The sequence below is a fragment of the Carassius carassius genome, chromosome 17 (genome assembly GCF_963082965.1).
Source record: "Carassius carassius chromosome 17, fCarCar2.1, whole genome shotgun sequence".
Classification (NCBI taxonomy): domain Eukaryota; kingdom Metazoa; phylum Chordata; class Actinopteri; order Cypriniformes; family Cyprinidae; genus Carassius; species Carassius carassius.
In genome coordinates, this window is record NC_081771.1 from 9,780,484 (window position 1) to 9,804,338 (window position 23,855).

The window sequence follows — 23,855 nt, forward strand, 5'->3', positions numbered from 1 at the left end:
AAGAAAGAACTGAAGGAAGGAAGGACAGATGAATGGATAGATGGATGATGAAAAGATTGATGGATGGATGGATAAAATAATGGATAGACGGATGATGGATTAAGGAAAAGAACAGATGTGGAGATGGATGGATGGAAAGTTGTCAAATGGACGGATGATTGGATGAATGAAAAGATGAATAAATAGTTTAAAAGAAAAAATGAAAGGATGACAGATGGATGGATGGATGGATGAATAAATTGATGGCTGGATGGTTGAAGCAATATAGACAAATGGAAAGATATGAATAAATGGATGGATGGAAAGAATAAAAATAGACGGATGAAAAGATAATAGATGGATTAATAAAAAAATTGATAAAAAAATGATAGAAGGACACACAGACAGATGGGTCATAATGGGTGACTATATTGCTGAAAGAAAGACAGAAAGCCAGACAAACAAATGGATGGCTGGATGAATGGAAGGACAGACAGACAGATGGATAGATGGATGGATGGATCTACACATGGATGAATAGATGGATGTAACCTCTACCTCCTCTCATTCTGGGTGATGGTGCCCTTCTCCAGTTTGGCTGCAATGGAAGCTAAGACTTTACTAGCATCATTAGCAAAGTCCAAATCGCGAACCTCAGCTGGAGAAACTGGCACTATAGCAAACGCCTCTTTATCTTCCTTCAGAGGAGATGTTCCTCCTGATCTGAGAAACAAATATAGAGTGAAGGAGACACACTTCAAAGGATCCATAAACCAAAGCTACAGTCATACACAGAAAGAAACTCACTCTGAGCATGACCGGTTTCTCTTCCTCTTTATCTATTGGCTGGTTGGTGCTGTGAACCCATGTATTGGTGCAGAGATGCCTGAGCCTCACATATGAGTTTCTGACAAGTACAATCCAAAATACAGCATGGGTAATATATATGTACTTAATCAGAAGTCACAAGTCACAATCTCACTGTACCTTGGCACAAGTGAGTCTCCTCCTCTCAGGGTAGTGGGGTCAAGCTCAAAGATCGATGGTATGTCATTGCCATCAGGAACGGACACCAATGTGTACATAACTTTGTCCTGAGGGTTGCGTACACGTGCACGCATCACTTCCTGCTCTGAATCCAGCTGCGAGAGAAACAACTAATCAGTTGCTCAGTCAAGATGACCGTTTTGGCTAAACTAATGTGTGTTGAAACAAGATCAACAAGGTAAAGAGAACCTCAAATGGCTCAGAATGAGTTCAGATAAAAATACAGCCACACATGCTCTCAAACACCCACTCACAGAGGAATGGGTCTCCAGGCATTATTATTCATAGTTTGGATTTACATGATCACAATAGGGTGAGAACAATTAGATAAAATCACGTTCTTTGCTCTTGCTAACATAAATAGACACACTCTGATGTATTTGCATGTGTGTTTGTGCATGAACTCTTATTCCAGGTAACATATCAGTCTAACCTCTGCAGCAAGGTAATGGCCAGTGGCCAGATGTTTGAACCTGAAGAGACTGTTCCAGTAGCCGGCTCCGCCTCTGCAGGGATCATGCTGAACCACCTGAAGAGCATCCAAACATCTGTTTAGGTACCCAAGCTGATAAAATCACACAAAGAAACATCTGTTCAACTTCACAAAGTTAAGTCCTAAAATTACCTCAACCTCCCAGAGTGCTTTGCTACTAGTGGCAGAGGTTGCAGACTGGCGCCCGGTGGTACGCAAAAAGACATACTGCTTTTTTCTGTGTTCGTCGCATGTCAGAAACTTCTCCTGCTCTGCATGGAACAGCCTCACCACATCACCCTGATAAAACATATTTAATTAAAAGGCCATAAATATTTATTCTAGTCAAATATAGGCCTTAAAAAAGTGAAGGGCATTGTTTGTGCAGTGTGGATGTGTACACAACATACTCCTTTCAAGACAACCTCCTGGTTGTCGCTCCATTTCATGAAGAGAACAATTTTCCAACTGGTGGTGCAGTTCACTGAATTCACCTGAAAGAGAAAAATATAAAACTTTAACCTATTGAGCCTAAACAGACCCCCAAAGAGAATTAAAATAACATAAAACGAGCATTAAAATAAACTAAAACAAATAAATTCAAGAGATTTCCTTTTATTAAATCATTACATTTATCTAAATGTATTAAAATTTTCTGTATCCAGTATGTATACTGTGCAGAATAAAAGCTACAATAAAAAAAAAATGAACCCAGACTGCCAAGATTTAAAGGTCCCGTTTTTCGCGCTTTTTTGAAGCTTTGATTGTGTTTACAGTGTGCAATATAACATGTGTTCATGTTTCGCGTGTAAAAAAACACAGTATTTTTCACACAATTCACCTATCTGTATAGCGCTGTTTTCACTGTCATAAAAACGGGCGGATGACTTCCTTGTTCTATAAAGTCCCTCCTTCAGAAATACGTAGTGAGATCTGATTGTGCCAGCGGTTCCTGTGTTGTGATTTGACAGCAGCTTAGAGCAGGCTGCCCTCCTGGAAATGCGCGATTGGGCTAGTTTTGAGAAGCAAGTGGGCAGGAGCATGTGCTGGAGATGTACTTATAATCACAGGAGTGTATTTACTGACGAGATGCGCATGAAAATCGCATTAGTTTTTTTCCACAGCCCTAACATCTAGTTAACAAAGCTAAACAGCGTTGCCCTTTGTGTAATAATTTACAGAAACTGTTAAACGCACCGATTTAAATAATAAAATACACTTACCGGTTGTGGTTCATAAACAACGCCTTCTCCAGACAAAGAGGGAACTGCTCCATCTTTCAAGAATAATCTTTGTGCGAATTAAAGATTCGGCATTAAACTGATTGAGATTGAGGAAGTTGTCCTCAGCAAGCTGTCATCAGCAAAATGTGCTGCACATAGTTTTACGTGTGGATTATAATTTTCGGGAACCGAGTTAAACATAAATTGTTACCATTAATCTCCAAGTACAGCATCCCTGGGAAGGCCAAACAAAGATGATTGGACTCCGAGATGAAAATAACAGCGTTTCAACGACATGGCGACAAACACAAAACGCAGTTCTTCCTCTTCTCCGTCGGAGCGCAACAAGACCACGCCCCCCTTTTTGTGAACTCATGTGGGCGGAGGCTAGTCAAAAAACTGTTTTAGTGACGTCATTACTGCAGGAACTAGAGGGATGTAGTCCAAACGGGTCGTTTTTTGTAGGCAAATTCTGTTAAATAAAATATCTTGCTTGGCATTGAACTTTGAGCTTTAGAATTTTACAGATATTATTAATACTCTAACAACAACATTACACACTAACTAAAGTTTAAAACATGGGATCACGAAGAAGGGGACCTTTAAGACTTTTTTGTCCAAAATGTAATTTTAATTCCAACTGGATCACTAACAAAATTAAACATGCAATGGATTGATGTGATGCTGTGAAGATATGCAGTACAAACTGTACAGTATGCAATACACTAGTATCTTTGTTAACATAGCAATTTGTGTATATGTGTATTTTACTTCATTGCATCCTGGATTATCAACAAGCTGATGGCTACTGGCATGAAGTGGCTGTCCAGCATTGACTGGGTTTAACACAACCTTATCTCCAATAACCACCTGAAATACACATTGACACACACAGATACAATACAAGTGTAACTCTAATTGGTGTTTATGTAAGGGCAAGAAGCAGGACTGCCCAATTAATCAAATTAATAATCAAGATTACTGTGCCTGTTTTGCAGAGGTTGATGATATACTCACATTGTCTCCAATAGAGCGGAACTTATAGAAAGGCTGGATGTAGAACCATGAGCCTTCATTCCCTGCAGCGTCCAAGGTTACACGCATGGCGTTCTTCTCAAGAAGAGCTGGTAAACGCTTATTTACCGTCAGATACTTATTACTCTTCAAATGGAGAAGCTGCAAATGTACGTGAACAATTACACAATTAATTTGACGGTTAAATAGTCTGAATTTCTACATATTATAATGTTCTGTATTACACAGGCAATTTAAATATTATCTAAAGTAATACTTGTGCTCATGTGCTTGTGAAGGATTTACCTGGATGACATTGCCATACTGAATGACTGTTCCTAAAAGCTTTTTGTTCTCCGATTCATTTTGTTTCTTTTCTAAATCAGCAGCATGCTAAAAAAATATAATGTGAGAAATAAAAGAATTAGAGAAATTTTTTTACAAATCGTGTTCTTGCAGGCTAGGCTCAAACCTGTATTTCCCACATGAACACCAGAAACCCAAGTAAGCATGTGCAGTGACTATAGCTCTTCAGAACATCTGAGGAAGCTTCAGAGAAGTTGATAAATATGCTGAACTTGCTGAACCATCCTCCAAAAAAGAGGCTGTTGAGTAATAAACAAACTTTGCTCTCTTTAATGTCTTGGAACATTGTTCAGATGGACCACAGAGCATTCTTCACAACCTGTTTCATTTACAAGCACATCTTTTTTAATTGTCAGCAACTTTTCTTCATTCTGTGTTTATATAAGGTCATAAGCAGAGTGAACTAACTGCAGACTGAAGCCATGAAGTCTAGGAGGCTGGCTAATTTAGCCAAGCAATCACATAAATAACTTACACCAACTTTATAATTATCCAGCTGAATTAAGCATGATTTGTTTTTATAAGCACGTTAGGCAATTAATATAATACATGTGTATTGATTTTAATGAGGATATTAAAGAAATTTTTAAAGGAATGCTTTACATTCTTGGATGAACTTGGATGCAACCATAATCTACTACATACAAATTAATCAGATACATTTTCTTTGTGTATAAATACAGCAAATAATGTAAGATGAAGTTTCCAGTGATCTAAGGTTTTTTTTTTTCTCAAGAGTACATAAGTTTTAGAGCTCAAGGTCTGGTAGGTTAGCAGGCCCTGTTAGCCTCTGCTGGTGGATGGATGATGATGAATCTTTCTCCATTGACAGACATTCACAAATAGCAGTATATTTTCATGAAATAAAACACACAAATCAAAATTATTTCATGTTTACCAGTTCCAGTTCTTGGGAAAAATTTTTTTTTCATGTTTGCTGCCTTTAAAGGTTTTTTTTTACCTCCCAAATTCCTAAGCAAAATGTCATAACTGAATCTTGTGACAGACTCCAAAAAAACTATTGTCTGCTGACAATAATTTAAGTTGCTTCAAACCCGCCCCTTTCTTACAATCGACTTTAAGCTCACATTTAGTTGAACAGTCTCCATCCATCAAAAACTGATGGACAGAACCAAGTCCCCACCCAACATTTTTATCTATTTGGTCATCGGTTTCATTTGGATGTGCATCACAGTATGGAAGAAAACACCTGTCACTGCCACCAATTAATTTTGAACTTAGCATTGTATTCTCAGGATAGTTGTTACTAATGGGTTTGGGACTCTGTATGTTCATGGGTTGCCAACAGATAATCATTTGAGGTGTGGATACCAGTTCTAGACCAGCATTATGGGCAGTGTTATTCTGAAGTAGCGAGTGTAATTCCCTATATTAATATAAACAAAACAGCTCACACTTAGGGAAAGACTAAGCTTCGCACTCACATGGAGTTTGTTGAGCAGAACAGTCTCCGTGGTGCTGGTTCCTCCAGGTTTGGCAGCTTTCCAGAACTGTTTCTGTGCAGAATATCTGTTCATGGGACACAGTCTGAACAGACAGTCTACAGAGAGAGAGAAAGAGAAAGAGGGAACATACATTTCATTCTAGCACAGACAGATAGAACAACTCACATCCACACATTTACTGTATTTCAGAAACATACAGCTTTCAAGATCTGCTGATGAGGACGACAAGGTGATCATAAATGGTAAGCATGGAAATCAGTATGAAAATCAATATGTAAACTCTGTCTGTGTGGTTTGAGTGTACATGTGTATAACTGTTAAAAAAGAACAAGCCGATCAGATGCAAAAAAAAAACCTTCTAACATTTTCACAGAGCCTAATTTAAAAAATAAACATAAATTCAAGAGGATGTAACATGACTGAAGAGACACACTGACAGTATTTTCAAAAGTGATAAGAAAAGAGCTACAGGCATAAAAGTGAAAATGCACTTCTTCTTTCCAGGAGAACTCCAGTCTCACCAAATAAGGAGAGAGGGGGAGTCAAAGACAGGAAGACTGACAGAGAGAGAGAGAGAGAGAGAGAGAGAGAGAGAGAGAGAGAGAGAGAGAGAGAGAGAGAGAGAGGGAGAGAGAGAGAGAGAGAATCTGGTCACTGTTTCCAGTTTTCTGCAGATTGGGCTGATAAAACACCAAAAAGCTCTGGGGTCATTAGAGGAAATGTAGAACATGCTCTCACATAAAAACAACAGTGTTTAGGAGTGTCTGATTACAAAAAAGGCAATATTTTTAATATTAAAGGTTAAAGGTTACTGCTACAATGTTAATACAATGGTGTTATGGGTGGTTGTCAGGGTGTTGCTTACTGGTATTGGTTTATTTTTAAAAGATTCCTCACACCAAGCCACTATGAAATAGCTCAGGTCCCTCCTTCAATGCCAGTCTATGTTTATCATTTATCATTTGCCAGAAGCCAATCTTAAATTGGAAATTAATGTTTACCCAAACAAAAGAAATATATTCATAAAATAATAACAATAGAAAACGGACCATCACATGCTTCCATTTTGCTTTGGTGTGTGTTTATATTTGAAGGAAATAGTACGCATTCCTCTCTACTGGGGCCCACTGACCAGCAGACAATTATCTCTCTCTCTCCCTCCCTTCATCACAGACTCAAGCACACTGTGCAGGGTTTATTTATCAGAAGAGCTGAGTTATTGAGATTCGATATAGAAATAGATCAATGTTAAAGGTATAGTTCATTATGTTATTCAAAACAGAAAAACAGAAATAATTTATTATTAAATTTAAATGTAAGTTTAATTATTTTAAATTGTAATAACATTCATTTTTTTCCTGTTTTAAATGTAGCCTAATGAGCATATTAGACTTCCTTCAAAAATCATACCGACCCCAAATTGCACTTAAATATTTAAGTGTATTTCATGATGTGAGGACTGTATATGCACAGTATGTAACTGTATGTAACTATTTGTATATAACTCAGATTAAAATTTAAGAGAATTATTTCGATTTCTGTCTTTTCCTCAAAAAAAAAAATTAACCTTATTTTTCCCCATAAGAGCAGGTGTGGCAAAACAGCTTGTCACTTGATATTGCACACTGGAGTATCTTACCATATTATTTTGATATATTACCTTAATTATGAACAAACTGGTTTGTGGTGCAAACAGTTTTACTGTTTACTGCACTTTATTATTATTCTCGTTGTTTCTCTACAGCCCTACAAGTCTTGCCCATTCAATCGGCAATCGGCATTGAAAAATAAGGTGGATAGCTTCAGAGGACTTGGAATAAATCATAAAATCTGTGTAATTTATGACAGGATTTTCATTATGGGACAAACTATTCCTTTAATATTCAGTAGCCAACTAGTGATGAAAACCAGCACACACCAATGTATAAATGTACTCACACACCTACTCCTGATGTAGCTTCTCTGTGTCACCAGCAGATGCATTTCGAGTGAAGTGGGGAGTTTAGAGGGCAGTCAGCCTCAACCACACACAGCCTTTGAAGTACAATCATTTTTCAAGTCCTTTAACTAAGTAGATCTGCACTTACTGTGTTGGTATTAATTTCCACAGCAAAGTAAGCATCCATAGAAATGAGATCAGACTGTTTGACACTGATTTTGACAATAATACAGTGCAAGATTTGAACTACAATAGTTTATTAACTCCAAAGAATGAAGGATGATTTGCTAAATTAAGGGGTTTTCATAGAAATGATAAACTTTTCTCTAGGATACGTATGTCCTTTGACTTCAAAGAACAGTTTAAGTAACTGAACTTCCTGTCTTAACTAAAAAATAATAAACCAGCATAACATCTACAAACACACACACACAAACTGCTCACCCCTGAACTTCTTGGGTGGGTTGTTCAGGTCCCCTGCATCTGGTTGGACAACACATCGGTCATCAACCAACCTGATTGAAACAAACGAGTGTTACTCTATAGATGTTTGTACTTTTGGTTTGTCAGTGCATCTGCGTATTTGAGTGAGTAAATAATGGTGTGTGCAGTGCACTTGTGAGTGTGTGCCTGTATTTAGCCTTTTTGGCCCAAAGCAGCTTACTGGACATTTTCCAAATTCCACGACCAGTCAGCCAAAAACACAGACACACACACACACGGTTAAACAGATGACAGCAGGTTATTCTTATTTACACATCAAAGATTAGCATTCAACCACAGCAGACTTTATGTCATCTTGATCAGGTTTAGATCAACCAAATATTAAAAAACTGTGAATATGTACTCATCCTTTCATCATTCCAAACCTGTATTACCTTGGTTTCTTCCAAGGAACTCAACAGAAGATATTTAGCACTAGTTCATATTTTTACAATAAATGGAGACTGATGCTCCATATGACTCGTACACTATAGCAAAAGTCTCATCATAGGTTTGTTTGATGAAGAGTGTCAACAATATGTAGTTTCTCACTGAAAGGATTGCTTTAATAATCTTAGACACTCTGTTAAACATCTCCTTTTGTGTTCCAAGAAAGAAAGAAAAACACAAGGGAGTGTAATGATGCCAGTTTTGGGGGTTGAAGTATTCCTTTAAGATATTTGTCAGCAGAAAACAGAAGGGGTTAATGTTAAGGAATTCATGGAAAAAGAGTATGTGGACCTCTAACAAATGAGCTGGTTCTGCTTGTTAATCATTTATTTGCTGTAATTATCACTCTTGGAACAAATTCATTTGAAATGTCCTGCTCAAAATATCCGCTTTCAATTAAAGTTTATGAACATGCTATTTCAAAGCATTATATTATAACAGGGAGTATCAGTCAACTCACCCCAAAGTGCTTATGAAGCCACTGGTAGAGCCTTCAGCATAAAGGGAGCAAACATCCCCAATGTGCAGGAAACTTGACATTTTATCCACCATGACAACCACTCCACCACCTGCAAAGGTTAGAGGTCATGACAAGGTCTGTGTGCAGGTTTATCATTAAACAAACAAGCATAACAGCAGCTCTAACCATAAAAAGACCTATAGACTTACTAAAGTAAAGCAACAGATTTGTATTATGTGTGGTTAGATGTGTCATTAACTATAGCAGATAATACAAAAACATAACATTTTTCAAATAGAACATATATAAATAAATAAAGTTCTGCAGAGCTTTTTAAACAGAATATAAAAAAGGGGAAAAAAAGGAAGACTATTCATGTCTAAACCAATTTGATGTCTTCAAAGACGTCATAATTGGCTTAAAACCACAAGCGGCCCTGATGAACTAAATGACAACATGTGATATCAAAAATTCAATCATTGGTTAACCATGATGTGAAGAACGACAAGTTGAGGACTCTAAAACTGACTGCTGCATCTTCATATTTGTTATTATTGTTTAAGCTGAATCCATCCTAAATTTATATCATTACTTTTCAAATTCTTAATTCCAAGTTCAGTTTATCCCAAAAACAAATTCCTCCGCTGAGTTTTGATTACCAGATGCTGGCAAATTACAAGTTGGCAAGTTATTTATTAACTTAACTGGCTGGACACTCATCCAGTGCATTGGAATACCATACTAAAAATAAACATTCAGTGTCAAATTTGCAACTGACATACTGAACCAACATACCAAAATAAATTTGAATGCTTATAACCATAAATACAACAATGGATTCCATTTAAATTAACTCAAAACAGTCAACTCCTTTGCAGCTAAGTGCTAAATAATAATAATAATAATATGAATTTGTTATCTAAATGTATTTATTCTGTTTTAATAAAGTGATAATTTCGAAAATAAATACTGTATTATTTACTCTCATAGTATTTCTGTAAATGTTATCACACATTTTCACATTTTTACTTTACTAGCCCAAGCAACCTTTTGTTCACTTTAAAAGATTGTGGTTTATCCAACATATTAAGACATGGAAATGTACTGATAAGACACATCTGATAAGAAATGGGTTTGCTGTATGACAAAAAGAAACAGGATTTGTGAGCATACTGTAGGCCTACTGTCTGTTCCATGTAACTCCACTGACGACAGTATTATCACCACAGATTCTTCCTGTTACTACTAGATTTGATTAACAAATGATTAGCCAACCAAACCGTTAATATGCATAGAGAGACAGAGACAGAGAGAGAGAGAGAGAGAGAGAGAGACCGACAGAGAGAGAGAGAGACAGAGACAGAGAGAGAGAGAGAGAGAGAGAGAGACCGACAGAGAGAGAGAGAGAGAGAGAGAGACAGAGAGAGACAGAGAGAGAGAGAGAGAGAGAGAGAGAGAGATGTGCGGAGGAGGGATTTGCATGTGCATTTCTTTTTACCTACAAAGCAAAAAACATACAAGAACTGTTTTTCGTTATTATATGAATATATATATATATATATATATATATATATATATAGTTGTCTTATTGCAGCTTCATCTGATGCTATGGCAAGCGAAATGCAGATTCTGTCCCATCTTATCTGCTTAAGATCAGCAGGTCGTCTGTCTTGACAACAGAAACTGATTAAATTTTCTACCCTTGACAACAATGTCAAAACGAGAAAGCCAGAAATGAGACCAGGCATGTAGGCTACACATTAACTTTATCCTGCAAACGCATTTGTGAAAAGCAGAGGCATTTTATGAACTGCGTGTCCTAAATGCGATTAAACGAACGGAACCAGACCTCTTCTTGACTTCATCTTAACATTGTTGTGAATTATTGCGTTAAACAGTATTAAACATCAGCGCCGGCCAAATGACACACTTTTGTCTTCCTTGTTGAGTTTGTATCTTTGTAGTTTTTCATGACAGTTTTTGTAACCTAGGGGCGGGTTCAGCAGGACGCGCGATGCTCTCCCGCAGATTAAATAAATATTTAATTAACCATAATTCATGAACAAAACTCTTAGTAGTCTATTCATTCTTGTTTAGTCTCTCTCACCTCTCTCCGACGAAGTTGGAGCAAAAGTGTTCGTGGTATTTTCCAAAACGTTTCGTCCTCAGTTTGAGAAAGTTATTACCCCGACTCCTCACACAGAGTCCAGCAGCGGTCCATCGCCCCGATGTTCGTCTCTTTTCGGCTCGCCGAGTGACTCTGTCAACAGTGCAGTACGACGGGATTCTGGGAAACTGTGTTTCAATTGTGCTATGCCACGGTTATTTCAATATTCTGACATATTCAAGAACTACAAGACCCAGAATTTCCCTTTCATTTGACTAAATAATTTTGCTCTTCTTGAAAAAGGGTCTATAGATACTATAAAGAAAAACTGTGTTTATTTATAGCCAAAATATGCAAAAATGTTTAAGTAGAGGTGACAAGAAAGTGATTTTGAATTTTGAAATACCGGTATGACCCTGGACCACAAAACCAGTCATAAGGGTCGATTTTTGTTTTTATACTCATTAGATTTATACTTCATCTGAAAGCTGAATAAATAAGCTTTCCACTGATGTTGTTTGTTAGGACAATATTTGACTGAGATACAACTATTTGAAAATCTGGAGGTGCAAAAAAATTTACATATTTAGAAATTTGCCTTTTAAGTTATACAAATATAGTCCTTAGCAATGCACATCACTAATAAAAAAATAAGTTCTGATACATTTACAGTAGGAAATACTGTACGGTATCTTTCAAGGAACATGATCTTTTCTTAATATCCTAATGATTTTTTTTTTTTTTTTAATAATTAATTATTGTTCACAACAGACCAAAATGATTTCTAAAATATAGAAGAGAGAAGGTTAGACATCACCAGAGTGAATTTTAATAACTTTAAATGCATTCTATGTAATATAGATTTCAGTAACGGATTTTGGTGACTTGTTACGCTCCCTTGCCAGATTCGGTGACCTCTCTGTAAATATGTAAAATATGTAAATTTTTTTGCACCTCCAGATTTTCTAATAGTTGTATCTCAGTCAAATATGGTCCTAACAAACAACATCAGTGGAAAGCTTATTTATTCAGCTTTTTTTGAAGTATAAATCTAATGAGTATAAAAAAAAAAAAGCGAAAGTGAAAGTTTCTGTTCACATCAAAAATGCTTTCTAACCTATGGACCAGAGAAATTTAGACATCACCATAGTGAAAAAAAACAGCAACTTTAAAGCCATTTGAAAAACGTCCTATTTTGTCAGATTTAATGGCCCTGCTGATTATCTGCATCTGTCCACATCAGAGCAATCAGTCATCCTTTAAAAATACAGAACAGAGAAGGCAAGACATAAACAGAGTTAATTTAAAGAGCATTACAGTCTGTCCTTAATGAATAAAGTCCTTAATAAAATAATTCCACATGCAATGGAACACAGTAAAATAATAATGACCAAATAAGAGCAAGCAACAGCACCCAGACAGCGTGTCTAAAAAGATCATTTCATTACGAAATTAACCTTTTTCTCAGCATGACTTAAAATACTCCCCAAGATAATGTGCGTTCTCACACAAACATTTAATGTAGCCTACGATCTTGTCAAAGATTTCTCTAGGTCACCGATTAACTGCAACTGAGATTAATGGGAATGTATAGCTTCTGAAACTTTCTTTGCATAGCTGCAGCTACACATGACATATTAAGATAAGCAACAAACATACCGATTTGCTGAGTGAGTTTATAAATTTTGAGGAGCATAAGTACCATAAGTATAAACACATTTTTACAGATGGATCAAAAGACCCAATTACAGGACACAGGGGCTGCAGTATATACTGAAATATATATATAAGCAGATCTCAAACTATTTAAGTGTGTATACTGTTGAGTTGATGCCATTTTAATTGCTTTAGAATGGGTTGAACAAAAAAAATTGGACAAAACTCTTAGTGACTCAAAGTTCAGGTATGGCCAGAAACCATCAAGAGCTGCTCTATGAAATTATGGTTACTTATGAGAATTAAGCAGAACGGTGCAGAGGCTGTATTAATGTGGATTGCTGCACATAAAGGAATAATGGGAAATGAGAGAGTTGACAGATTAGCCAAACTAGTCATTAAAAAAGTAACTATAGACACAAACATAAAGCTGTTGAGATCAGAAGGGAAGAGTGTTGTTTGGGAAAGAGTTATTGAGGAATGTCAGAAGCAATGGGATCAAGAAACAAAAGGACAACATCTATACTTGTTTAAAAAAAGAGTTGTTATTGTGGAAAGCAAGGGGTAAAATAGGAGAGAGCAAACAATAATGAACAGACTAAGAATAGGACACAATAAATTAAATAGCACACTCCATATTGTAGGAAAGCCAACTGGATTCTGTGATCAGTGTCAAACCTTGGAAACAGTTGACCATTGATTACTGTGTGTAGGAAATATGAAACGGAGAGAAAGATTATGATAAAAGAAATGGAAAGTGTAGGACTAACTGGACATGGAAGGAAACATCTGTTCTGCTTCGTTAAAAATACACGACTGATGACAAGGATTCGAAGTTGTAATCTGTGTATAGGAGGCAGGAGAAGATGGCAGTAATGCAACTTCTAGGATGCAAGGAGCAGGCTACATATGTCAGCTGACTAAGCCTATGACTCTTTTTAATCTTAAATTATATGGACATGTTCTGGAGAAAGTAGATGTTTTTGGGAGTCATTTTTGATGCTAGGTTAACATAGACAGGTCACATAGAGAAAGTTATTGTAAAGTGTAAAAAAGTTGCAGGTTTCTGACAGGAGTCGACTGGGGCGTGAGCACTGATTAAGTCTTTTATAGATTGGTTGTATATCATATTGAGATGCAGGAAGAACTAAACTGGCTAAATTGGAAGTCATATAAACCCAAGCACTTAGGATATGTAGTGGGGCATATCAGTAAATAAAGCTTAATAGAAAGTTGGATAGAAATTATGAAAAAGTGGCAGAGTAGTTGGGATAGAGAGGAGAAAGGGAGACATTTATACAGAATACAAAAGGTTGGGAAAGGGAAGATTGCTAGAAGCAATCGAAGGGAAGAAATAATTTTCGTTAGGTTCTTGCACATCTTAGGTAAGCATATATCAGGAAGATGTGAATTTTGTGACCGTATTGAATCTGTTGAACCTGCGTTAGCCTACTTGAATGCCAAAAATATGAGAGAGAAAGGATAAAGATGAAAGAAAACATAAGGAACTTGGGAGTGCAAAGGAATTCACTTAAGGAACTTCTTCATGGGAAAAACTTAAAATGATATAAAAAAAAAAAATATAAAATGATGTACTCATTTATTTCCTGAAGGACACTGGTATAGCAAATGGGATATAGAATACAGATTTGAAAATCATAATTATTAATTAAAGGGGAGGGGGGAGAAGAGAGTTGGAAGTCGGTCTTATATTACAGTTTAGCTCTGTCTAGCTCCAGAACAGTAGATGGCGGTAATGCACCATTGAAGTTGGACGGCAACCGCCGTTAAAGAACAAAGAAGAAGAAGAAGAAGAAGCCATGACGCTTTCCCAGGGTTGCCAAGTCCGCGGAATTCCCGCGGAATTGGTTTACTTTAACACTTGCCTTGTTGTTGCTGTTATGTTTTGCATGCTTTGAGATTTACAACGTTTCCTGTTTACATTGTGCCTTTGTGTGATGGAACTGAATTAAAAGAAGAAGAAAAAACGACCCCCGTAGTGTTACATTTAACCACTGAATGCGACTTTTACCAGGGTAACACCGCCAAAAAATGTGAAATGTTTGAGAAGCAGACGCTGCAAAAGCTGCGTAAACCTGGCAACCCTGCTCTTTCCGGACGTGCGGTTCACCATGAGCAGAGTTGACACTGGCTATGGCATCAACACTGAGGGGTTCTGTAGTTTTATTTCTCTGCATTTTAGCAGTGCGTTGTGATCTAGACGACATCGTGCTTGAGCAGAATTCGTCGGAGTCACAGGGCACGGGTTGTGGTTGTCAGGGACTGAAAAGGGATGTTACTGTTGATGTAAGAGATGAAAACAAACTGGAACATCACGACGAGGCAGATATATACTCCAAAACAGCGAAAAACGAAAACGAAAGTCCACACGAGACAGAGCATGATATACGCAGTAAGGTGGGTTTGTATAATTTATCACTTATGTTTGCCTTTATCATGCTCCTGTTGAGTAAAGTGTTGTTTCATACTGTTTTTGTGAAATACAAAAGGAGAATTTCAAATTTGTATAAAATTGGATGGCTGTCAAGTTAGTATATTGCATTTAAATTAAGTTCTCTACATGTGATCTACATGCTTTTTGTGTGGAACATGTACTTCAGTTGAAAATCTCACTTGACAGCCTTTCACTTTCATTATACAGACATAGACATTATGCTATAAATAACTTTCATGTGAAAAAAAAATATACGTTTAAAAATACATGATAATAAATATGTATTCTTATTTTTGATGAATTATTGTTTTAAGACATTGTTTATGTGGTGTGTGTAGCTGGTGCTGCTGCAGGGAGATTGGTTTATGATGGGAACGGATGACCCAGGGATACCACAGGATGGAGAGGGACCACAGAGGAGAGTGAGGCTGGACCCTTTTTACATTGAAGAGCATGAAGTCACAAACCAGCAGTTCCAACACTTCACCAACCAGACAGGATACGTCACTGAGGTAAATAACAACCATTCACTGGGCCATAAGACAAATAATCAATATACCCACTCGCTCAATCAGCTACCTGTATCTATAGGCTGAGCGTTTTGGAGACTCCTTTGTTTTTGAGGGACTGCTGAGTGAGGAGGTGAAGAGCACTCTGTCAAGTGCGGTGAGAAATACATACACATACATTTTAGTTATTCTGTTAACTTTATTGTTAGTTTAGTATTGGGTATAAAATATATTTACATTTCAAAGCTTTCTTTCTTCCTTTTTTTTGTTGTGCAGTAATGACCAACTTATTGCTGGCTGTACATTTTACCTTCGTATTTGTATACTACATTACAATTTACACAGTTTATTACACAATTTAACAGTAGTTGTTTTGTGTTTCTTCCTTTGATTCCTTCCTTTCATTTTTAGTGGCCAATACTTCAGTCTTAAGTGTTACATGATCCTTAAGAAATTATTCTAAAGCTCAACTGTTAGTTGTGCTCATTTACTAATGGTTCCTATTATCAATGTTTTCAACATTGCTAATTATAAGAAATGTTTCTTGAGTACTGAAACAACATTTGATGATAATTTCTGAAGGATCATGTGACATTGAAAACTGGAAAACATTGAAGACATTGGAGACTGGTTGCTGAAAATCCAGCTTTACCATCGCAGGAATAAATTAAATTTTGAAAAATATTAAAATAGAAAAAAATCCTTTAAACTGTAGTAATATTAGTGATCAACCAATATTGTTTTTTTGACAACTGATGCCGATATCTTGGAAAGCAGGGTGACCAATATAAAGCCAATATCATTTTATTTATTTTTAATTTATATTTGAGAAATTTGAAATCATTTGAAAATGGATTAAAATAAAATGTGTAAAATAAACATTCTTTAGATGACAAAGTATTTTAACAAATAAATAAATATTTAGTAAAATGTAATTAAAAAGGAAGCAAACACGGTAACCAACAGGGCATTATGCATTGGGAATCGTATTTTTTTCAAATAAAGCCAAGGTAACGCTCATTTTACATACAGCACACAGTGGAAATGACATGAATATGACATTGGACAAATGCATAAAGCACATCATAATTTAAAATCATGAGTTTAAAGCTTGTGGATTGCACGTCTCCGGTGAAGCTGAACTCTCCTCCTGTCCACATTCAATTCGCACGCACTGACCTATGAAGGTAATTTAATGCCTAAAAGTAGTGATGCACCGAAATGAAAATTCTGCACCGAAACCGAACATTTAGGATGCACTTGGCCGAAAACCGAAACTGAAGCCGAAAATGGCTTCTTTTAAAAACGTATATATATATTGCTTGGATTTAATGGATCTGAATTGAAAAATCACAATATAATAATCAAACTTTTATTAACAGTTACATAACAAAACATAAAATATTTTTTACAATAAATATAAATAATAATTATTCTTCAAGTTTTATGTTCCATCAAATAAAATAGTTTTTTAAAAATTGTGCAAAAAAAATCAACAATTTTGGAGATTTTTGCAGAACAAATGTTACATATTGCAACTTTGGTGTCCTCTCGTATAGGGCTGTCACTTTTGTGAAAAAAAAATCCTGTTCGATTTTTGAGACATAGGCAAAGTGTTCATTGAATCGTTAGTAAATTGCCTATATTTGGCGTTGATCCGTTTTTCAACGCCAAATATAGGCAAATCCACCGACAACTAAACAGGCATTAGGGCGAACGTAAAGAGGGCGCTTGAGACGCGCACAAGTCAGCAATGTGGACTGCCATAACATCAATAAAAAACATTACTGAAGGCTACATTGATATTATGCACTAATAGGCTCTGTGTGTGTGTGTGTGTGTGTGTGTGTGTGTGTCAGAACCTGCAGTTGCTGTGTGACACGCGTTCGCTGCGAGCGTATAGTGACGAGCTGGACGCGCTCCGAGAGAAGGCCGTTAAAATCGATTCCCTGTTTTCGTTTTCGAAACTTGTGTAGGTTGGTCCGATCGATTGTGCAGCTTTTGTGACAAGCTTTTTTTGATTGTGACAGCCCTTTGACATGCTTAATCTTTGATAGGCAGACGCGTGATAACAGCTCGACCGTGAGTGAAACCTAAGCGCTTACTCACGGATGGGAGGGGCGGGTGACATTCATTTTCGGTTTACGTCTTCAGCTGTTTTTTTTATTTCGGCCTGTAACCGATAATGCCATTTCGGCCGAAAATTTTCGGCGGCCGAAATTTCGGTGCACCCCTACCTAAAAGATTTCCATACGTGGGGTAGGAGTTGTGGAAGTGTACATAAAACTGTAAACGTAAATTCAATTTGTAAAGAAGAAGAGAAGAGAAGCTTTGTAAAGAACAAAAAAAATTATTTGTAGCATTTTACTGTTAATCATAATGTAATTCATTTATTGTCAAACTGCAGCTTAATGTTAATGCAAAATAAATATGATCTGCATTCTTCTGACTTACTTTTGGCACGTTGTTTTCTCTAAAATACGGTCAAAAGTACTGCAAGCCTGTGAACAGTGATTTGCAAGTGGAAACAACAGTTTAAAGAACTGCAAAACAGATCGTCTGCATAGAACAAATCTGTGTGTGCAAAAAAACAAACTTTTGCAAATGTCTAAATGACTAGTTGTGCATGTGGGGCAAGAGGTTTCCGAAATAAACCGATATGTACAGCTCCGACTTTCTTTTCTCTGCGCTTACAATTTTGACACGATTCTCTCACTAACAGTTTTGCAAGCGTGAGGCGGAGGGCTGGTCCACCACCTTCTTGTAGCCAATCACATGAGGCTCTGGCTGACTCTCCATTTAGTCTTATCTGATTTGTATAACACTTCATATGCCAAAAACCATAATCAACATTTAGCTCTCGATACACTTCCACAACTCCTACCCTGCATATGCAAATCTATTTGGCATTCAATTACCTTCATACCGACTGTCACAGAGCACACGCGATCATGCAGGATACAAATGCACACTTCACAAGATCTCAAAACTGGATGCAACTAAGTTTGCAAGGTTTGTTAAATTAAATGTGCATTAGTCATTCAAAGATTTGTTTAAATGATATAAATGCGTATTATTTGAATGCTAACGGCAAACGAGAAAGTATTATTATGTTTGCCTTTCTATCACTAATGATATAAAAGTATTGTATCTGTATCTTGTTTTAATTCTTTTTGTATAGATTTAATTCCTTTGTTTAACAGTTCTGATTAGGGCTGCACGATGTGTCGTTTAAGCATCGATGTCGCGATGTACGAATCCACGATAGTCACATCGTAGGATGTGCGATGTAGGCTGTCATAGTTGATCTGTTATTCATTAACTGTACGGGCCAGCTGCTCCCCGGCCCTTGACGAATGTGATTCGCAGATTAATTGCACAGCTTAACCATCATAGAGTGAAAGTTTTTTCATTGACAGGACTGAAAAACACATGCAAGTTTAACAGGGCAAAGAGACAGAGAGAGCGCGAGAGAGACACAGAGAGAGAGAGCGCGCGAGAGAGACAGAGAGCGTGCGCGAGAGAGAGAGAGCGTGCGCGAGAGAGACAGAGAGAGAGAGAGAGAGCGCGCGAGAGAGACAGAGAGAGAGCGTGCGCGAGAGAGACAGAGAGAGAGAGAGAGAGAGAGAGAGAGAGAGAGAGAGCGCGCGAGAGAGACAGAGAGAGAGCGTGCGCGAGAGAGAGAGAGAGAGAGAGAGAGCGCGCGAGAGAGACAGAGAGAGAGCGTGCGCGAGAGAGACAGAGAGAGAGCGAGCCGTCTTCAAACAACACGAGCGCTGTCTTGCTCTCTCTCCCTCCCGCATATTAATCAATTGACGTGATGGTGTCGATGTTTAAATCATTTAAAATGAGAATGTAAGTGTGCTCACCCCATTTTTGTTTGTAAGAAAAAATATCGCAATATATATCGCAGAAAAATAAAATATCGCAATGTCATTTTTTCCCAATATCATGCAGCCCTAGTTCTGATTATAAGACAGACTTCCATCAGAACTGTTAAACCGCTGTGTTCGGTGCGCACGAGAGAGCCGCGTCTCACAGACTGAACCGAGCTCTCCTTAAGGACGTTTGCGTCCTCCTGCACCTGATTGAACAAATACAAATCGCAGTTTAAACAAACAGAAAAAAAAGAGTGAAAAGTGAAAGAGCTCAATTCAGCACCGCGGTGTTCAGGGTGCACGCAGAGACGCGTCTCAAAGTCTTCTTGCTTTTTGACAACATTTGACAACAAATAAATACAAAATATGTCAAAATACCCGTCTTGGAAAGTGTGTTCGAAAGTCTGTGGTTATGTCTTAAGTGAAAGTAAAGAGCTGAGAAAGAAATCGGATGTGTATCCTTATAATGAATGCATTGTCTCTTAAAGTGACCGCGCCTAATTTACTAAATCTGCTGTCAGTGTCTTTAATTTATGAAAATGAAAGTAAATCACTTACTGCTCTTGACTGAATTACTTTGTAGTTTTAACAAGAATTTATCCACAGTCAATCCAAATAATCTGATATAATTGATTATATTGTATCTGACATTATCAAGAGGAATATGTTCTGACACAGTTTAACCCTGAGTTCTTGTCATATTTTATTACCAATTTCTAAACTACAGCAAATAAACTGTGATAATGTGAGAAATGTTGAAGGTGTCTGAATACATTTTGGTTTGACTGTGTATTTTATTATATAGTGAAGATGTGCTATTTTAAATGAACAAAAACAAACTTTAAAAACATAAACATTGTGTAAATAGCACAAATAAATAAATAGAATGGACATACTGTACAATCTCACTGTACAACATGCACCAGGGCCCCTCTAACCCCAGCTGCGGCCCTGGGTTAAGGTACTAAGATGGAGCAATGCACTGTGTGTACTGTAAGAAATAAAACAAGAAGGCATGTGGTTTAAAAGATGGCAAGTAAAATAAAAAGCACATCTGTATGCAATACAGTTTCATTATTGTTCATTATTATCCAGAGTGGCTTACTATAATAATTTGTGCGACCAAATCATGTTTTGCGCCAGTAACTGAAAAAGTTAGTAGCACAAGTGCCACCAATGGAAAAGGTCAGTGTAGTTCCCTGTTTGATACTGAAAGATGGAGCGGTCCCAGCTATAAAAGATCCCAGTCATGATTCAGATCTGCAGATGTTAAGTGAAACGGCATCAAATGTCTGTTTTGTTGGCATGCAGTGCTCAAGTGCTCGTCACTCTTTAGCTCCGCCCATGGCACGCCTCCGAGAGCTTGGCTTTTTCCAGAAAGAATCGTACAGCTGTATCTTTCTTTTATAAATATGATGAAACTAAAGACTTTTTGGAGATATGAAAGATGCATTACTACTCTATAGGTACTCAAGATTAACATGAGATTGAGTGAAACTGTGTGTGTTATGTGCTACAAAATTGGTGATCCCCTGCCCAACCTTCAAGAACTGTTTACATCCAGAGTGAGGAAAAGGTCTCAGAAAATTCCTCTCCTCCAAGTTACCCCTTCTTTGAACTTTTGCCATCTGGCCGGCGCTTTAGAGCTGCAAATACCTGGACAGTCATGCACAAGAACAGTTTTTTCCCCCAGGCAATCTACCTCATGAACAGTTAAATGTTCCCCACTTACGCAATAAAAATGTGCAATATCCTTATATATATTTGTTACCCCTCCATCTTAGTACATCCTTGCATCTTACTCAATTATATTCCATTATCATCTATAGCACAACTGTTTATACCATTTATTTATTTGCAATTTAAAAAAAAAAATTGTTTCTTTTTGTCTGTGTGTTGTTGTCTCTGTGCACTGGAAGCTTATGTCACTAAAACAAATTCCTTGTATGCGCAGGCATACTTGGCAATAAAGCTCTTTCTGATTTTTGATTGAACAAAGACAGCGACCAAGAGCAACACTGTCGTTCACAGCGTCGTCAAAATAAAAGTCCCGCCTTGAACGCATCGGCCAAACAGAAAAACTTATCTGCCGATATTTAAAAAATGTCAAACATCGTCCAGTATGTCAGTCGACCACTAAATAATATTTTCACATTTTTATACAGTAATTTTGATCAAATAAATTGACCTAAATTAAAAAGAATATATATTTTTTCGTAAATAACCAAATATGTTTGTGGGTAAAACTGAATTGAATTCATGAGGGTGGCCTAAGAACAGAATGTCTTGGAAAGACTGGAAATGTTAAAAATGAACTAAAAATATAGTCAAGTAATGAACCCATCTCTTTGTGCCTGCATGAACTATTTATAGATAAATAAGCTGCACTTCACTTTGTCAGTGTATAATTATGGTCAGTAGGTGGCTGCTGCTCCTTGGTGGTCACCAGTGAAAGGTGCAGACTGGAGACACCCAGAAGGACCAGATTCAACCATAGAGCACAGGTAAATGAATAAATGCATAAAAAATTTGTTACCACATGAGCAAGTGCTGAATGATTGTAATACATGACCAGTAATACTGTACAATCAGGTTATATGTTTTCAAATCATACACCTGATTAGAAGTCATAATTTTAAACATAATCTCTGTGTTCTTATCTAGGATGAGTCACCCTGTGCTACATGTATCATGGAGTGATGCACAGGCGTACTGTCACTGGGCCAAACGCAGACTTCCTACCGAAGCTGAGTGGGAGCTGGCCTGTAGAGGAGGATTGCAGGACAGGTGTGTGTGTGTGTGTGTGTGTCTGTTTTGTTCATTGTTTGTCCATTTGAATGTCTTTTTAACTTATTCTTTATCTGTCAATCTTGTTAGGCTGTACCCATGGGGAAATAAACTAATGCCCAGAGGGCTGCACTATGCTAACCTGTGGCAAGGAGATTTCCCTAACCACAACACAGTAGAGGACGGCTATGCTAACACATCACCGGTAACACAAAGTAGCCCTTTATCCTGATTTACATGTGTATTGGGTTTTAGATTAAGAGAGGAGAAATGACAGAACTCTGACTGTTTACTTGGTGTTTTGGGCAGGTGATGTCATTTCCTGCAAATGGCTTTGGGCTGTATGACATGGTGGGAAACGCATGGGAGTGGACAGCAGACTGGTGGAATGTGCATCACACTACAGAAGACAAGTACAACCCTGTAAGATTAATATGAGTGAACTATTCTCACATCCATAAATTAAAGTTTTTTTATTTATGCATATAAGGCTGTTCATGTGTTAAACCCTTACCCTTACGACTCCTTTCATAGAAAGGACCAGAAACAGGGACAGACAGAGTCAAGAAAGGAGGATCCTACATGTGCCACAAGGTAAAACATATACAAAGCCATCTAATGTATGACTGACATTAGCGCGTTGGGTTTATTGAGGTGTGGGATATTTTATGTTAGCTAACATTGTCAAAATGTTATACTTTTATACAGCAAAAAAGATTCCGATGATCAAAACTGGCAGTAAAGACATGTTACAAAAGATTTCTATTTTAAATAAATGCTGCTCTTTTAAAGTTTCTATTTATCAAGGAATCCTGAAAAAATGATAATGTTTCCACAAAATCATTAAACCACAAAACTGCTTTCAACATAGATAAGAATGAATGTTACTTAGGCAGGAAATCATCATAATAGAATGATTTATCAAGATCATGTGACACTGAAGACAAGTAATGGCTGCTGAAAATTCAGCTTTGCCATTACAGGAAGAAATTGCATTTAAAAAAGAAAAAAGTTATTTTCTGTGTTTTTGATCAAATAAAAGCAGCATTGGTGAATATAAGAGGCTTCAAAAAATTTTAAAGCTAGTCTGCACATATTATATATGCCTAATACATACACCGTATATTATATATATATATATATATGTAACTAAGAGGAAAATACAACATTCATCTGTAAGCTTTTATACAACTTGTTTACATACATGTTAACAGATTTTTCTCTCTGTAGTCTTACTGCTACAGATACAGGTGTGCAGCCCGTAGTCAAAATACTCCGGACAGTTCTGCCTCTAATCTGGGCTTCCGCTGCACCGCTGATGCTGAGCCATAACCTCAAACATCAGGTCTATCACTGTCATACACTTGAAATCTAGAAGGATTTTGTATTTTATGAAAATAAAGCCATTTGTAAGAGTTTGTTGTTTTTTATTTCTGTTCTTTATTTTTTGTTGTATAATAACAGAATGTGATTCTATCCTGAAAATGGTTTTAAATCAAATGTAAAAATTCGAAGAAAATATGTGACCTACAAATTTGCTTAATAAATTGAAAGTTGTAGCTAA

At 37.0% G+C, this 23,855-nt stretch overlaps 3 protein-coding genes across 4 annotated transcripts; 1 reads left to right on the forward strand and 2 right to left on the reverse strand.

Moving 5' to 3' along the window:
• Nucleotides 1–1,028: 1,028 nt before the first annotated feature.
• LOC132091037 (inositol 1,4,5-trisphosphate receptor type 1-like) lies at nucleotides 1,029–3,585 on the reverse strand (the record flags this gene model as incomplete). The annotated part of the gene is made up of 5 exons (XM_059497815.1): nucleotides 3,493–3,585; nucleotides 1,909–1,992; nucleotides 1,652–1,798; nucleotides 1,460–1,555; nucleotides 1,029–1,121 (listed from the first exon to the last, which is right to left on the reverse strand). Coding segments are annotated over exons 2-5 (375 nt in total), but the record flags the coding sequence as incomplete, so codon positions are not given.
• A 1,876-nt stretch (nucleotides 3,586–5,461) lies between these two features.
• LOC132091039 (inositol 1,4,5-trisphosphate receptor type 1-like) lies at nucleotides 5,462–11,146 on the reverse strand. Its single transcript, XM_059497816.1, has 5 exons — nucleotides 11,007–11,146; nucleotides 8,900–9,008; nucleotides 7,951–8,021; nucleotides 5,547–5,662; nucleotides 5,462–5,488 (listed from the first exon to the last, which is right to left on the reverse strand). The coding sequence occupies exons 2-5, from the start codon at nucleotides 8,989–8,991 to the stop codon at nucleotides 5,462–5,464; spliced, it is 306 nt and encodes a 101-aa protein (XP_059353799.1). The 5' UTR covers nucleotides 8,992–9,008; nucleotides 11,007–11,146.
• A 3,635-nt stretch (nucleotides 11,147–14,781) lies between these two features.
• LOC132161024 (formylglycine-generating enzyme-like) lies at nucleotides 14,782–23,855 on the forward strand. Of its 2 annotated transcripts, none has more exons than XM_059570790.1 (9): nucleotides 14,782–15,080; nucleotides 15,456–15,629; nucleotides 15,709–15,783; nucleotides 21,926–22,008; nucleotides 22,169–22,291; nucleotides 22,382–22,496; nucleotides 22,601–22,714; nucleotides 22,826–22,885; nucleotides 23,522–23,855. In XM_059570790.1, the coding sequence occupies exons 1-9, from the start codon at nucleotides 14,817–14,819 to the stop codon at nucleotides 23,621–23,623; spliced, it is 1,110 nt and encodes a 369-aa protein (XP_059426773.1). In that variant the 5' UTR covers nucleotides 14,782–14,816; the 3' UTR covers nucleotides 23,624–23,855. The 2 variants fall into 2 exon arrangements, with proteins under 2 accessions (XP_059426773.1, XP_059426774.1); XM_059570791.1 differs by having other exon boundaries at nucleotides 14,927–15,075.